The sequence below is a fragment of the Callionymus lyra genome, chromosome 17 (genome assembly GCF_982586985.1).
Source record: "Callionymus lyra chromosome 17, fCalLyr1.hap1.1, whole genome shotgun sequence".
In the NCBI taxonomy this organism is placed as follows: domain Eukaryota; kingdom Metazoa; phylum Chordata; class Actinopteri; order Syngnathiformes; family Callionymidae; genus Callionymus; species Callionymus lyra.
Window position 1 is genome coordinate 4079318 of NC_141834.1, and position 17764 is coordinate 4097081.

The 17764-nt window shown below is 40.6% G+C and overlaps 3 protein-coding genes across 3 annotated transcripts in view; all 3 read right to left on the reverse strand.

Annotated features, from left to right (window-relative positions):
• agmo (alkylglycerol monooxygenase) overlaps positions 1-2839 on the reverse strand; it is a 28619-nt gene extending 25780 nt beyond the window's left edge. Inside the window, exon 1 of the mRNA XM_087812621.1 lies at positions 2685-2839. Coding sequence (XP_087668747.1) covers positions 2685-2804 — 120 coding nt within the window. The 5' untranslated portion in view covers positions 2805-2839. The remainder of the gene's footprint in view (positions 1-2684) is intronic.
• A 2605-nt stretch (positions 2840-5444) lies between these two features.
• meox2a (mesenchyme homeobox 2a) lies at positions 5445-15904 on the reverse strand. Its single transcript, XM_087813233.1, has 3 exons — positions 15321-15904; positions 8335-8507; positions 5445-5881 (listed from the first exon to the last, which is right to left on the reverse strand). Exons 1-3 carry the CDS (start codon positions 15856-15858, stop codon positions 5666-5668), a joined length of 927 nt encoding a protein of 308 aa, XP_087669359.1. The 5' UTR covers positions 15859-15904; the 3' UTR covers positions 5445-5665.
• The window catches only part of crppa (CDP-L-ribitol pyrophosphorylase A), a 32001-nt gene continuing 30107 nt past the window's right edge, over positions 15871-17764 (reverse strand). The window contains exon 11 of the mRNA XM_087813231.1: positions 15871-15999. The gene's annotated coding sequence lies outside the window, so the exon portion shown is untranslated. The remainder of the gene's footprint in view (positions 16000-17764) is intronic.

Consider the following 17764-nt stretch of genomic DNA (forward strand, 5'->3'; position numbering starts at 1 on the left):
TAGCAGAGTCACAGGAGAACTTGACAAACATCAGAATTCGGTCTGTGGAAGGACTTGAATGCAAATAGAGGCGACACCGCCGCTCCGCTTTGGTCTCGCCTCTATTTGCGGCCGCCCTGGAAAGATGTAATAACCTCTCAGCGGCTCTTGTCAAACGTGGAAGTCATTAGTGAGGGACGGGGTCAGCGCCGGGGTCAGGGTGCGCGCCTGCCGCGGCACGTCGGAGCGGCCGGTCGACTCAAGAACGCTGAGCAAGTGGCTGCGTTCGTAACCGGACACATGGTTCTTTCGAGGAGCTCAGCACGCAGGGTGTGAGCAGGCCACGGGCGCAGGTGGAGAGGAAGTGTGTGTGTCACCGGGGGGAAGTGATCACACGCAACCCTCAACATCTGGCTGGAGAGCTCACAAAAGTGCAGACGGCCCAAGTTCAATTCTCACTCCACAACTCTACTCTCCTGCTTGAAATACTTGACGGAAAATGATCTGTTAGTTAGAGGACACGACAAATTGTTAATGGGAATTATTAAAAAAAAAAAAAAAAAATCAAATGTCGTAGCCGAAGTAAGTATCCAGATGTGGTAGTCTTTTCTAGATCCCAAAATGAACCTACAAGGACAGAACGATGACCTTGAAATAGCTTCACATGACACTTTTACGTGACAATTAAAATTAAATTATTCAATTATTCTCTAAGAGTACATGTGACACTAATGTGACCAAAACTGCGAAAGAACCAATAAACTGATTATGATAATGTAGGTAAGTAGTAAGTAAGTCATTTTTATTTGTATAGCGCTTTTCCAGACCAGGGTCAAGAAGCGCTAAAACAATCAAAACAATATTCAATAAAGTATATACTTTAAAGATCAAGATAAAACTGAGAACACAACAGGAGTTCCAGAAAATCAAGGAAAAGCCTGAACAAATAGAAATGTCTTAAGATGTTTCTTAAAGGATAATATAAGATAATGTAAAAAAGTTCCTGGAAATTCATCACAATAGTTAATACATATCTATTTTCAATTTTCAATTTTAGTTACAGCATGAACAACGATATCTGTGAGATATTTTTCTAGAGTTCTAACGTTACTTTTTGTGTGATTTTTCTTCGACACTCCTGTCGCAAGCCGCGACAGTTGCGCACCAGATGTCGAGAACGTCACATACGATTTTATTAAGGTCGCCGATGACGGGGGGAACAAGTCTGTAGGCAGTTCTAATGAATTCCTGAAAAACAACAACTAACAAGCATCCCTCTCGCAAACAAGTCCAAAATTAGACGTCTTTTTGTTTTCCTGCTAATTATTCCGGCCTGTGGAGGAATAACTGAGCAACAATTGTGCCCAATAATTAATGACATGACACACACACACACACACACACACACACACACACACATATTTGTTTCATTTGCGTGAGGGTTGTTAGATCTCCTGCTGGGAGGGTAATTGTTCTCCTCCCCTCATAAAAAAACAAGTCTCATAACTAACACTCGCTGCTAAACCTGCACCAGACCTCCTCAGAAACAAGCCGACAAACCGTTACGATGCACAAGTAGAAGCTCAATGAACTTGTCAAATGTTTTCAAATGTTCACAGTTTCGACAAGTCGACGCTGGGGGCGTGTTGAGCCGAGTTTATATTCCCAGAGATGCCTGAACTTCTGTTTCCCAATCGCACGAGCAATCAGTTGCCTTGCTTTGTAATCTGCAGATTGTCCATGACCTTGATAAATCACTATCTATATTACAATTTTTTTTTACCCAATTCTACTTTTAAAAACATAAAATAGTTTCTTCATTAAAGGGAACTAAGTAAGTAAATAAGTAAATTATATTTGTAGAGCGCTGATGTCAAACTCCAACACTCCTGACTCACTCACATGTTTCAAATCTTCCTCTCCAAGATGCAGTAAGTCTCTCATCATAACAATGTTTTGAAGTAATTACTTATAAATTTCTCCCCTGTCTGAAATCTCGGTGAATAAGAGGTTACAAGAGACCATTATGACATAATTATGGCTTCACTCCTCCTCCAGCCAGCTGTAATCACGCCTCGCTTTTTTTATACGAGTCTCTTGTAGGTGAAGACTTCTGGGATTGATGACGAGCGGTGACATACCTTGATGCTTGACCAATCACAGCAGAGTGGGCGTGGTTATGGTAAACATGATTTAAGACAAAGTATTTGCGGTGGGCGGGGCTTAAGCACATTTCCTAATGTAAATATATTTATTAAAAGAGAGTTTTGTACAAACAGACAAATACTGATGAGTACAATAGAGGTCCAAGATATATTTAAGAAACACTAATATCTACACATTAGTTGCCCTTTGAAATCTTCAAGTTTAAAATCGTAATTTCATTATTAAAAAAAACATCAAGATCATAAACAACCTCGTGTTGAGAAATAAAATGACTACAGTCAGGATTTAAAAGAAAAAAATATTAAAGTAGTTCCTGTAATTTCAGATACGAGTAATTTAAGTTGTATTCAAGTTGTAGTAGTTTTCACTGCAATATTAATATTTGAATATTTGTTAGTAGCAGCAGCAAGTTTAGCAGTACTTTATGAAGTAATACAAAAATGTTGCAGTACCACCATCAACCACTCGTAGAACTAAAGCAACATCTTCAACACCTGAGTGTACCTGTAGAAACAGTGACGTCTGTGCGTGACTCTCACCTGCTGCACGTAAGGTGGAACATCCTCCAGCTTCTCGAACGAAGACTCGTTCGGCGTGAGCAGGCAGAACAGGGACCGGACCCCGGTGGACACCTCACCGGACCAAACACGTCCAGCCATGACGAAGACGCTCCTGTGTTCCTACAGGAAGACTTGTGTCAACACAGCGCTGTCACACGCTTGAGCTCGACCTGACGCTGAGGTCACAGTCACGTGACTTAGGATCGCCACCTGACGCCACGGTCTTGTTTACGTTAGGCTCCAAGCATCGCGAGACTTCCGGTTTAACGGCCAGCTGTGTAGACTTCACCAAAGTGTCCGAATTTTTTTTGTTAACTTTTTAAAAACTTTTTTTTTCTTGTTTTTTTACTTACTAACTTACAACACGTATTAATGTCGTCACATAAGCTGCTGCTCTAAGCTCAGCTTCCACTAAAGAACAAAAAGAAAAAAAAAAAAATTGTCCCGCCCATTGGACTCTGAGCGTCTCTGGTGGTCCATGGATCAGATTTTTTTTTTATGCAATTGACTTTGTTTTAAACAATAGAGACTATTCTAAATCTATAGAACTTCAAGTCCTGCATTTATATTGATCAAAGATCGATTGATTTTTTTATTTTTTTTAAGCAGCATTTTATGATGTAGGTCGAGAAGTAGCTTCCTCTCTTTGAAAGACCAGCAGCTGCCACTGAATTATATGTATTACCAGTAAATCTTTATCACCTACAGAAACATTTGACATAAGTTTGATCGTCTGGATCAGCTCTCTTGTCTATTAAATCTGTGGTCATCTACCCCCAGTTCTGGGACTGGTACTGGTCCATGAATCATTTGTTACCCGGCAGCACGGAAAGGAAGACATGTTTTTAATGTTTGTTCTATCGATTATTACGGTCTGAAAGGTGTTTATGTTAACACGATCAACTAGTGTTAATGATCTTCGTTATCAATAACATGAACGTGTTTAAGAACTTCTTATCACAGCTGAACTTTGACCTTTTCAATGGTAACACGCAACAACAAGGAGTGATCAGTGGTGTACTCTACCTGTGGTCAACGGGTTGTGACATCATCGTTGGAGACTCATCAACTAGTTGTGTGATAGAGGGTACTTTTGTACAGACTTACCACAATCTAAAATAAGTAGAAGTGACGTGTCCACAGGTGTATTGACAGAGGTCACAAACAAGAGTACAGTAGAAGTTGTATTATTTGTGATACAATTTTTTACTGTTCCAAAAAAGGAAATAAGTAATTGTTGTTGAATTGTTTTACAATAAAAGTATTTGGTTTGCTGTCACAATGCTAGGAAAAGTAGTGGTGTGAACACAGGTTAGCAAAGATAAAGTAAAAAGTACTTTTTTTTAGTATTTTCTGCAGTAAACAAGTTGAAGCTGCTTAGACAATTTGCAGCAGTTGTGTTGTAGAAGTTGTGTTGTGCTGCATAGAAGTAAAGGTACACTCAGTAGCACAACTATCTACATACGACTGTGTAGTACCTGAGTACAAGGCAGTGGTTATCTCAAAAAATCAATGTAGTATTAAGATAGATGATAGTACTAAAAATGAAAAAACATTCTCTTGTGATTGCTTTAGTATTTTTAAGGTGGTTGTAGTTTTGTAGAATGGCACACACAGAAAACCACACACAAACACCGAGTCCCTGTGTGTGTGCGTGTTCTCCCTGAGTGTGTGTCTTTCCACTGAATAAGAATGCACCCTCACGCTGTGTTGAAAGATGAGAGCGAACCCCCCAAATTATTTTCTCCTGGAAAGAAAAATGGCTTCTCTGCGGTCGTCGTTGCTCAGGAGTCCTGAGAGGAGGATTTAAAGAAGCGTGACGAGCTCTCCGCCCTCGCTGACATCTTTGATTCACATCAGGATTGTTTACACATTTGTCTCCTCAAAACTTTATGAGCATGAATAATTTCGTTTTCTAATTTGTTATGACAGTGCTTCAGTTGGGGAGTTACTATTCACACAAGTAATAGTACTACTGTTGCTGCAGCCATAAATACCTCTGTCTAATACTTTTTTTGTCACTGCTAACTATGAAAGAAACTCTACATTGCTGCTACGATAACTTTAGTAAGAAGATATACAGCATATTTTACATCCTAAAAAACATGTTTGTTTTTTTTGCGTGTTTTACTTTTACAAGTAGTTTTAGTAGTAATACTACCTCTTGTGTCGTTACGTCCCTCACAAGATTACTAATACCACTTAAATACAGTTTTACTACAAGTTGTGCTACACAATTACTGGCTTTCAAAAACTACAACTCGTTTTACAAGTTTAACTTCTAGAGTTCACCTATCAGCAAGATATCAGAAAATGATTAGCTGCACAGTAACGTGTTGCAACAGTAGTAGTAAACATTGCCAGTAGTTGTCAAGGTAAAGGTAACAACCATAAATCCTAAGGCAGTAGCAGTATTCTCTATATTAACGATAATAAACGCAAGTGATGACTTTTCTCACAGTTCTGACAATAGCAGGTGTAGTAACAGTTGAGGCAGTTGTAGTAGTAAGATTGGCAGTAGTTGGAGCAACGAAGTTTTAAAACGTTTACAACTGAAGTTGTCAAGATACAGTAGCAGCAGAAGTAGTAGAAGTGACCAAAGTTGTAGTCATAGTTGTAATGTAAGTCACTGTAGATGTCATGCTAACAATGTACCATAAGGCAAACAAAAAATAATCTTGAGTCTTTCTAGTAGTAGTATTCTTTTGTAGAGCTGCATTTGCAATACTTTATCATCCATTCAGAAAAAAAAAGTTTTATTTCATTGCTCTGGTTCATGTTTTACATTTCGAATTCCACAAATGCCTGTGCTAACGTCACTTCAACAAAGATACACTTGGCAGTTCTCCACGCAGGTTCAAAACCCCCACTGTACATCCTCTGTCTGTACACTTATTTATTGTCGTAGTTCGACGATGGGCCTCCCACGCACGCCGCCTCCATGGCCTCTGGCGACTGCATCATAAATGGTGCTCTGAGCTCTTGTCGCTGTCCTGACTGTCCTCGTTCGCTAGCGAGTCCGTGGAGTGATGCAGCGCTGCGATGCCCGAGAACTCGGACGGCAGCAGCGTCCCTTTTTTGACATTGATCAGTTCTTTCTCTCGAGCTGCCGCCCCCTGCTGGCCGCCCTTCACCCGTTTCCACTTCATCCTCCTGTTCTGGAACCAGACTTTCACCTGCGGGAACAGAAATAAATGCCTTCATTAATAAGGATCTAATGTCAACTGTTTTATTTAGCGTGCTAGTTAGCTACATAGCTAAGAAGCTAAGTATGTGCTAGTTAGCTACATAGATAAGAAGCTAAGTATGTGCTAGTTAGCTACATAGATAAGAAGCTAAGTAAGAGCTAGTTAGCTACATAGCTAAGAAGCTAAGTATGTGCTAGTTAGCTACATAGCTAAGAAGCTAAGAATGTGCTAGTTAGCTACATAGCTAATAAGCTAAGTATGTGCTAGTTAGCTACATAGCTAACAGAGCCCTGGTGTGCACCGCAACACATCTGAGAATAAATACTTCAACATTATTGGTGTTACCCAGACTCACTTGTCAGCTTGACGGTCGCAAACCTCATACGTGTCAATAAAGTTATAAATGTACTAACATTTACACAATAAATTGTCAAAGTGCAACAGGACAAAATGTTATATTTAAGAATCAGTTAAATTTTAGGCGCCTCAGAATGGATGCTCTGGTGCTTGGTTCTGTTCTTCTATCGCTTATTTTGCGTTTATTTCACTCTTTTATTCTGTACTGACGCCACAAACAATTCCTAGTCACAGTAGCAGTTGGTTCTTTAGCTGTGATAGTAGAAGTGTTGATGAGTAGGGAAAGAACGTAGTGAAACCAAGAACAACTACTATATTACAGAAGCGCTAATATTAAAACTAGTGGAGAGTTTGATGACCATGATGATGAAACGAGAACTAGAACTATAGACGGTTGCAGCAGCTTCAAGAAGAGAAGCAGTGTTTGGAATATTCATGGTAGAGAAAATGATGAACCTTCTAGACCCCCTGCCACTCTTGCCCCCCCCCCGCCACTCTCTGGCTCAGCTCGTCCATATTTGCGCCTCTCAGTTTGATGATTAAGCTGTTGCTTAAAACGGCCGGCACGTCAGCAGCAGCAGCTCCCGAGTGTCGACACGTCAGAGCCTGAGCCGAGGCCTCAGCTGAACTGGCACCATGGGTGGGTGGTTTGGGGGGTCCAGGTCCAGTCTGGCCGGGTCACATTCTCAACAAGAACACAAACATCCAAAAAGACGACGGTTTGTGAAGAGCGATCAGAGCGGAAAAGTTTGGGATCCTCGCAAATTGTCTGACAGAAGTTTGCTGACATCATCAGTAATGGATATGAAAGCGAGACGAGGGATACTTTAGCCTGGAGCCCCGGCTGGCATGACGCACTGCTGACGAGCATGTCAACAGCTACATCTCCATCTTCAGAAGAGCCACGCGGGGAAGATTTAAATACTCCTGACACCAAAACAAACCAAACAGAACCAGAACCTGATGGACCTGCTCCACTAAGAACCTCTGCAGCGCGACGTCTAGTGAAGTGAATCATTTGGAAATGCTTTGGTATAATTGTCTGTCATAAATCGATGTTGACAGTGAGAGTCTCTACATTGTCTCTTCTTTAGTTTAATAGAGTACATTAATTAACTCTTCTGGTCTACAGAGAAATACTTTATAAGTCATTAGGCTGTTTCATCAATCAAATGGACACTGACTGATACTTAATAAAACAAGGTCCAACAACAGCAGTGAGACGGGTCTTTTAGTGACTCATGGGCTACTGGACGGACCACTACAGTACCAAACTCCAGCTCCAACTCAACACTCCTGAAGAAGAGAAGGACTTCTTGATCCTTCCGACTCTGACAACAAGACGTCCTCGGCCTTGTGTTTATTTCTCTGTGCAGCGGCGCAACCGCGCTCGCTCACCAATTTGTTCTCCCAGAAGTGCTGCATCGGGAAGAGAGGAAGCGGCTCCACGGACACCGCTTCCTCCAGCTCGAACGCTTGAGCGGCGGCTCGAAGTGAGGGAGTTGGGGGGAACATCTGGAACACGATACTCCCGCCACGCCGCCACATCTGGAGCACTTCGGCCCGATACAGACCTGTGAAAACACACCGGAGGGCGGGAGCGCTCGCAGAAGCTCTTGTGAAATAATGGTGAAGAGCCGTCCAAGAAAAAAAAGATGGTATTTTCTCTGCAGTAATATTAGCCTCTGACTCTTCACTTAAACCTGAAAACTAGTGGAAAAAAAAGGTTGCTCAGTGAATATAATGTCCGAATTAAACTGGTCCACGTTGATGCCAAAAAAGTTGGGATGTGATGACATTGAGAGATGACAATAATCTTGGTGTGAGTGCATCTGAACACGTCTACATGAAGCAGATCTTTCACTAAAAGAGGTGATAAATGTGTAAAGTGTGCTTGGGAGGTAATTTTCAGAAGAAGAAATAGACCTCGTACAACAAACACCAGAAGTTTTTGTGGAAGTCTAGAGTAACTCAAGAGGGTCTTGGTTCCAGATGTGGAGGATCTTACAGAAAACACTCTTGATAATCACACGATCTTTTATTAAACAATATTCCAGGGAACACGTGAACAATCACCGGCTCACCTGTCGTTCTGTCAAGTCCAGGTTGACGGCGATCTCGTAGCGTCGTAACCGGGTCAGGTAGTTGTGGTGGGCGAACTCGGCCTCCAGCTCCCGGATCTGCTCCTTGGTGAACGCCGTCCTCTCCTTCCTGGGTTTGCTGCTCAGGTCCGACTTGTAGTTCACATCCTGAGAGTCTGGAACAGAGAGAGAGCGGGTCACTTCCTGTCGCCGGTGGCGGGAGTCACACTTGGAAGTGGCCGACACAAAGGCCCGTGTGAGTCGCGCCCTTGATCTGAGGATTTGTGCCCAGGATCAAAGTCAGTCAGACGTGTATTAGAAAGTGTTTAATAAAAGACGGGGTGTGTGTGTTCACTGCGACAGATTTCCCCCGAGTGTTCTGACTCAAGTGTTGCTCAAAGGCTTCGGTCCAACTGTTGCAGAGTAAACCCTGAATGGCTATGTGCTTACCTTTGTTTTTTACATACATTTAGTTGTTTAATTGTGCTTATTTATTATTTTTTTTATTTTCTTTGATATCATATTATCAAGAATATATATATATATTTATAGTGTACCAACAAAAAAATAAATATATATATATATATATATATGATTTTGTTGAAGCTACAAAGATGGTTCAGGGCCGGCCCTCCCTTTAGGCAAACCACAAACGGTGGATGAAAATGTTATCTGAGTGAGTTTCCACTCCAGCAGACTCGTCAGGTCGTCCTGAGAAAACCTTTTTACAAATAAAATCTGCCTGAAAGAAAAGCTCACACACACAAATTAAAGTGCACTCACGGAAGGATCCAATCCTTATTTTTTTTAAATGTCAAACTCTCACATCCTCCTTCTATTTTCACTTTTCCACAGTCGAGACAAAGACGTGCGGGATATTTTTACACAACTTTTTCACAAATTAAATCTGCCAGAGTGAGGCCGCGCCCCCCCCACCCCCCTCCCTGTAATTTGCCAGCGTTTGAAGCCGAAACGTTTCAGACACGTTAGGATAAACGCAGACACTGTGAAAGAGAAATAAAAAGACTGCGACAGCCAGCTGTTTTGGAGACTCCAGTTAAAAGCGGCGGCGGATTTTTACAACACAACCGCCGCACCGCAGCAATTAGCTTCCCGCTGCAACTTTCATCTGGGCCACAAGAAAGCAGCGAGAATATGAGAAACCCAGACGCTCCACCTTCGGTGAGCTCACACAGCCAGTCCGACTCCTCGGGATCCAAGTCTGATAAAACCTTCCTATTTGAAGTTTCTTCCACCGTGACATTTTCTTTCATTAGGAATAATAATAGAAATAACAGTAATAACAGCCAATAGTAAGTAAGTAAGTAATTTTTATTTGTATAGCCTTTTTCCAGACAAGAAATAATACATTTTATATATATATATATATATACAGTATATATATATATATATATATATACTGTATATAGGGTATATATATTTACAAAACTGAAAACGTTTTTTTTTAAATTCAGATTGAAACACACAAAAAAAAACTAGATCAAATAGATACAAATGAATCAATAAATGTTTAATTCGGTATACTAATACGAAAAATATTTTTAGCGGTAAAACACAAACTAAGCCAAAACACAAAAAACAGTATGCTAACACAAAAGCCGCTACGCTAACATACATGAACATAGGTATGCTAACCAAACCTTTATTTGCTATCAAAAAAGGGGCAAAAAATAGCAAAACAGGCGACTGCTAACACTTTACTTTTTATTAAAATATTTGATTCAAACGTTGCTTATTTAAAGAAGATTCAATTAAAAAAATCAATCGAGAATAGTTTTACTTTTGAAATAATCGTTAATTAGTTTAAAAAAAGTTTTTTAATAATGCAAATAAAAAAATGTCAACAATTATGTCATATTTCATGTTTGAAGTGATCTTTTAAATAAAATAAAAAGATTTAAAAAATCTGTGATGGAAGGTTATCTATCGTCTGTCAGAAAGAACTAATTCTTCTGGACTCAACAACCCGGACCCGCATTCGAGGTCCAGATGTTGACGCCTCCTCGTGCCAGTGCCATATCTGGAAAGTTGAATTATTTAATGAGCTAGCGTTAAGCTAATCAGCACCGCGGCCCGGTGGCACGAGTCCCGGCGCGGTAATGAAGCGACGCCGGAGAGTTTGTTGTTGCAGGTTTGTTTTGAAAGGGAAACAGGAAGTGTGTTGATCCGTCCTGATTAAGTCAACAAGTGCGGAGGGTGGAAAATACAACTCACGCTACAATAAAACACAAAAGCCAGAATGCTAACACAAAAGCCGCTATGCTAACATTAATATTGGTACGCTGACAACACCTTCATTTGCTATAAAAAAAGGCAAACAGGCGACTTCTAAAAAGGGGGTAACTGGAGGGTCAGCAGGGGGTGTTGGGGCGCCAGAGGGTGGGGGTCGGGGGGGTCGGTTGGATACAGGTCCACATGAGTGCTGAGATCTCCAAATCCTCAAATGGATCCCGGGAAGGCGCTCAACTCCGTCCCGGGAAAAGCGAAGATCACGTTGCCTACGGTGACCCGAGCCGCCGCGTCAGGCTGTGATTGATGGTCCGACTCAGCAGGAGGTCACAGGACTTCCAACCAGAACCGGCCAAAAACCGAACCATCCGAAAGTTCCTTCACGCAGACCGACACGAGAAGACCTGTTGTTTCAGATGTGTTTGTCTTGAAGACCAAAACACCCAAGTTACCCACAGCACTTTTTAACATCTTGTTTGACTAACAAAGATTTAATACATATTCATTATAGTCATAAAAATTATATTTAAAAATGCTTTTTTACTAAATCATTAAAAATAATGATTCAAATCCTGAAACTATTTTTCTTCTTTTCGGGTCAACTTTTCTAGTTTTTTTTATACATTTTTTTTCTCTCCAGACATGAAACAAGTCTTTGCCGAGTCAGCGAGTCGCTCTTTCGAGTGGAAACCATCACCAGTCGTAATTTGACTTTTACGGCCGCAAATAAATTAAATGATGTTTTTCTCCGCGAGAGAAGCTCTCTGGCGTTTGAGGTGTTAAACCGACGCTCAGATTATTTCACTCCGGGGATTATCTCAAATTAACACTCCGGATTCTGCCGCTCAGCAGCTTCATTCTGATACAAAGTGTCGACTCAGCTCATTTTCATTTTTGGCAGCATGTGTGTGTGTATGTGTGTGTGTGTGTGTGAGCGCAGTGGCCTGCGGCGACGTTAACTGCACCAGCGGGACGTGTGTGTGTGTGTGTGTGTGTGTATCCAGATGTGATTGCACACCTCCACTCACCGTTAACATCACACACGATTACGATCGTCTCAGTCAGAGCTAGTATGTTTGGCCCTTAGAGCGAATTTATACGGCCTTTTGAATTAAAACTATGTTCCTGGGAAGTAACTCTATTCTCTAAAAGAACTCTATTTTAACTCTTCAATTCATCTCAAAGTGAATAAATGGATTCGTTTAGCTCTTTCTATCTATCTATCTATCTATCTATCTATCTATCTATCTATCTATCTATCTATCTATCTATCTATCTACTGTACATATCTATCATTATTTAATTACATAACAATTATGGCTAATGTGTCTTTATTACACCCTATTGTTTTTACAACAGCTTTGATTTATTCATTTTATTTTTTTGTCATTATTGAAGCTCAAAGAGAAACTTTATAAAAAGAACATTCACTCGCTGGTTTGTGTGTTTCGTACAAAACATTCTGAGCTCAAAGTTATTTGACGTGTCGTGACGGACAAGTGAGCTTCAATGACAACTAAGGCGACTACGTTGTGTTACATTTGTAGCTTGAATTTTAAGCTCAGAAAATCTTCTCTTCAGTTTAATGCGTTGTTCTTATTTTTTGGTACTTTTCTGACTCCTCCTCCACTTTACGCACATTTTTATTTGATGCCAAAAAACTTATATATTTTAATAACCTTATATTTAATATATTTGATGTGTTAATTGTTCATCTTTTCAACTCATAATTAAAAAGAAAAATAAATTATGTATTAAATTCAATGTTTTATTCTCTTGCATTTCTAGGAAGTGTTCCGATGGAACACATAAAGAGATGATTCAGATCAGTCACGAAAGATTGATGATCAAAAAGAAAATAATAATAAAAAAAGAGAATAAACGGTTGAATGTTAAAGACCAGCTGCTTTCAATGTATTTTATTTTACAAATAATGGTAATAACTGTTGAAATGAAAACAAACTTAAATTGAAAAAAATCTACATTTTCTCGGGTCCTTCAGTGTGTACTTGTGTGTCTGTGTGTGTGTCTGTGTGTGTGTCTCCTGCACATCAAGACGACTCGAGCTTCATCACTGCGACGTCTCCAACATTTGGTCTTCGCTAAGAAAACACGCGGCAGAAACAAACGTCTGAATGAAAATGAAACAATTCTATGAGGATCTTTTCCAGATGTTCCGGACCTCTGGTCACAACTTGTGATCGCTCACGGAAGCTCCTGACTTCAAGCCTTGAAAATGAAACGTATGATCAGCCAAATTATGACGTTGTGATCAATACTTATATCGTGTTTGATCACGTGGTTGAAGAACAGTCAAACTGCAGACCAACTACTAACTACTAACTTGTTTGTCCTCCAACACAAAATACTTCACACAAACTACGACACTACACTTTTTTTTTATAAACATCTGTAAATGAAGTTCAGTGATATACTTTATTATTATATTATTTATTCTGCATCATCAAGAACATTTACACAAAAACAAAATGTTGCTCGGATTGAAAGGAGAACCTCCGCGGCTGTTTATCAGTGTAACCACAAACTCACAATCCAAAAATATAACACACTTTTTTAAACCGACGCAACACAGACTCTGAGAGTGTGTGTTTGTGTGTGTGTGCGAATGGCGTCAAAGTGAATTGGAGACAAGTCACATCACAACAGCAGCCAAAGAAAACATGTGAGTGTCAGATTGTTTCCAGACTTGTGTGTGTTTTCTCGTGTTTGTCATCATTTGTATTAGTGTAACTGACACGATCACACAGAAGCTTCGTCATCTTGTTGTCAAAATTCACTTCTGTTGGTCCCTAGAAAAACTTTTGTGTAATTTTTGAATCAAGCAGAAATATTTCTCAGTTCAAAAAAGTTCATTCACATGTTTGTGTTGTTTTTTGACGTGTGAGTTGGAATTTTTTCGAGCATTTGTCGCAGCCTTCATTGTGAGACGTTTGCTTCTTTTATAAAAACATGAATTTGTATTTTAATCTCAACTTTATCTTAACTTTATGTTAACTCTTCATAGATGAAAACACGCTGTTTGTTTTTTTGTTTTGTTTTTCTCAGGAAGTTTAACTAAATTCCCATCAACTTTTATTTTTTGTAAAATATTGTGTCCGAACATTGAAATCTTGATCTTGTTCCCATGACAAAGTTTTGTTTGATATTTGTGACTTTTATTTTGAAATTTTATTTTTAATTATAAAGTATGAAAGTGAATTTACAGACTCATAACAGAGAGTTTGTTGCTATAACTTGACGTCTTGCTAATTTGCAGTTTGTGTGTGTGTGTGTGTGTCAACCTTGTGAAAGCTGCGAGAGCGAGCTGTGTTTCACATCAGGAGAGGCGAGAATTTGAAGTTGTCAAAACTCAAGTTATTGTTGGAGTCTTGTCGCTCCGTGTTCTTCTTAATCAAACACGTCAAACAATAAACATGTGAGGAATCAAATCGTCTGCAGATGTTCGTGCTTTATTAGGAACATTGTCTTCCAGTCAAACTCACATTCTAGTTTATGACTTAATGTTAAACCATTTTCGCTTTTAACTTTAGTTTTTGATCATCAGTTACAATATTACTGATGTAATGTTTTAGTTTTTTTTTATAGAAATTACTTTCAAATTTAAGTGACTCTTGAATCTTATTTGATAAACGTATTTTTCTGAAAAAAAACACACATTTTATTCGGTGAATTATTATTGATTCATATAATGAATTTAAAAGAAATTCAAATGTATTCTTTAAATTTACAAATCCCGCGCTTGTTTCTGACGTCTTTTTTTTTTTTAAAAGGAACTTTTTTATTTTTCTTTTGAATATTAAAATTCAAGAGTATTTCTAAAACTCACTATTTTACCTTTATTGTACCCCTACTTTATTTATTTTCTTGTGTGTATAATATCACAGTTGTACGCTATGGTTCATCGAAAGGGAGGTTTAAGAAAACTACAATTATTTTTTATTCACTCATCAAGAATAATATGTTTTTTGTTTGTGAGAAAAATATATTAGTAGTAGCAACATCTCATAACAGAATATTAATCGTCCGGATTTAACAGGGAAACATTTTGTTGAAAATGAAAAAGCGCATTTTTGGCAAAAGACTTTAAATGAAGGTCACACTTGTGATGCAAACTTTGTGACGCTTATGCAAGAATGACATTTGACAATGAATATCTTAAATTTAAACTCTTGCACATGAAAATATTAATTCAATAATTTTGTAAAACAAACCTTTATTTATTTTATAATGTATATTTTTGTCCTATAAAACATTCCATAAGAAAAGGCAAAGGTTAATGTAGAAGAGACAATTTCAGTGACTGGAATAAACGCTGTTTTCTATAAAGCTTTATAGATAAATAATAAAATATAAGTGATAAAACACATGTTGGTCGTCAAAGGAGGAGTTAACAGATGGTGCTGAAGTCAAATATAAAAGTAGTATTTCTGATGCAAGAACATTTGCGATTTGTTTAATCTGAATATTCCAAGAATTGTGTTTTTTTGTGTGTCAAGATTTTACTGTTTTTATTTTCTGGCTCTTGAATCAGTCAATTTAATCTGAGTCCGTGAAGTCATTTGAAGTTATCGGGTCGAGCTTAACTCGATCAAACTAGAAACCGGAGTTATTTGACATCAGGATGAGTCGACACAGTTTTAGATTTGGTTCCGTAAACCCTGAGAAAAACACCAACATAAGTGAAGCCCCCTCACGCCCCCTAAAGTCCCGTCTCTCACCTGAACTGTCACTTTTGCGTTTGCCGCTCCTCTTCTCCGCCTCGGCCGGCGACAGACTCTGTCGGCCAAAGTCGGAGCTCACGCACGAGGCCCCGGTCGGGGTGCTGCTGCCGCCCAGACTCGGGGTGCTGGCGCACAAGCTGGGCCCGCCTGGGTGAACCAGGTCAGAGGGTCCGACGTCATGCGACAGGTGCGGGTGGCACAGGTTGTGTCGGGGCGAGGGCATCTGCGGCGGCACGTGCCAGGACGGACGGTGCTGAGGCGGCGGGTGATGCTGCTGGGAGGGAAGATGGCCCCGGTGAGGGTGGTGGTGGTGATGGTGGTGGTGCTGACCCGGGAAAAGACCCTCCTCATAGCCGGAGATGATGCAGGGCGCCGGGGAGGAGGTGGAGGACGAGGACGAGGACGAGGCGAGGTCCGGGTACGAGACGTGGTCTGAGCGCCCGTGCAGGGCGAGGGGGGACGGGGTGAAGGCGGGATGCAGGGTCTGGGCCGGGGCATGGGGGCTCCGCAGGCACCCGAACAGAGTGTGATCCATAACGGGGTTCTGAAAAACAATTCCGAGTCAGAGTGATGCCGAGCACATATCCGAGCCTGTCGTCAGGAAACGGTCCCGGTAGTAGTCCAGAGCTGCAGAGATCCGCAGCAGACGAGTGACTCCGGCAGCAGGAGGAGGTTCCTGCAGAAGAGGGGAGCGGGCGGAGGTTATAAATAAGGTGTAACGTGAGACGAGGGAGGGTCACTAGGAGCACAAACACCAGCGTCCCCCCCAAAATATGACACATAAATCTGCCACTTTAAAACGGATGAATCTCCAGAAAGACATGCATTTATTTAGGATCCACCTCCCGGAGCGTTGACTCCTCGACCCCGCCTTGAGTGTGTGTGTGCGTGTGTGCGTGTGTGTGTGTGTCAGTCTGACCTCCGGGGTCAAGACTTCCACGACTGACAGCAGCGAGGAAGAGGAACTAAAGTGATGATGAAGACGATACAGTAAGAAATAACATAACAAAGAGTCAGAACATTTTTGGTTTATTTTTTCTTCTTCTGATAATTAAAATCTTTTTTTTGAAAATAGTTTTACTTTGTAACTTTTTTATTTCTCTTTTCGTTGCTGTCTTTATTCAATTGTTGAGTATTGTCGACCTTTATTTTTTTATTTTGCTTGAAATAATCTTTGTTTTATTGTTTATACACAAAAAAGTAGTCTCAACTCTCTTAGTGTGTGTGTGTGCGTGTCAGTGTGTCCATGTGTGCGTGTTTTTCTGTGAGTGTTTGTGAGTACATGTATGTGTGTTTGTGTCTCTGAGTGTCTATGAGTACATGTCTACAGTATTTGTGTGTATGGGTGTGTATGTGTGTGCGTATGTGCGTGCGTATGTGCGTGTGTATGTGCGTGCGTGTGTGTGTGTGTATGTGTGTGCATGCATGTGTGTGTGTGTCAGGGGGCGTGGGAGTCCAGCTCAGCTTCATGTCGGCTGAGAACGGAAATCAAGCCTCAAATGAGTTTAGCAGCAGCTCTGGTGTCGTGCACGAAACCCGCTTCTTGATTTTGGACCTTTAAGAGTCGCACAACAGCCACAAGATCACCAGGTCACGTGACCACGACGCTCACATGACCAAGTCTCTGTTTGGTGGAGACCTAATGGTTCTTGCTTTATGTCACATCGGAGACAAAGGTATGCAGGCATGCGTGCTTGCGTGTATGTGTGTGTGTGTGTGTGTGTGTGTGTGTGGGGGTGTGTGTGTGTGTGTGTGTCAGCCACTAAGTGGCCCCTTGAGTGTGCAAGTGTCAAATTTACAATGTTTACTTATATGATTACAACGATTAGTAGGTAAGTTAAGTGAGAGTGAGGACATTGTGACAGAAACACACACACACACACACTAACACAGAGAAAAACAGACAACTACACACACACAGAGCACACCCCTTTGTCTTATTACGTATGTGTTTGACTGGATCAAGGAGTGTATTTGGTCAGTGTGTGTGCGTGTGTGTGTGTGTGTGTGTGTGTGTGTGTGTTTGACTTGAAGTGAGTTACTCTACACAGAAGTCACTCTGTATGAGTGTTTACTTGTTGAATGATTTGAGTAAGAGGACCAGCTGCTGGCTAGCCGGGGGTGAAGGGAGACGAGCTTAAGAATCAACCTGAGAGTGACTTGTTATGATGAACTCTCATGTTTACGTTAAGTGTTCAGGTTTAAGGATTCTTAATTTTTGTACCCGATGGTAAATTGGTTTGCAGAACCGAATACAGCAGTCCGAGAACATTCAAATACACAACAAGAAAACGATTATGGTGTAGAGGGCGCACACAATCCACAGGATTCAGAGAACTTAAAACCTAAAACTCATCTCAGAGTTAATGAGGATGGTTGTGACCCTAAACCCCACTTATTTAAAAACACAATTGCTGCGGGTGAAACCCGTTCCTGCATCT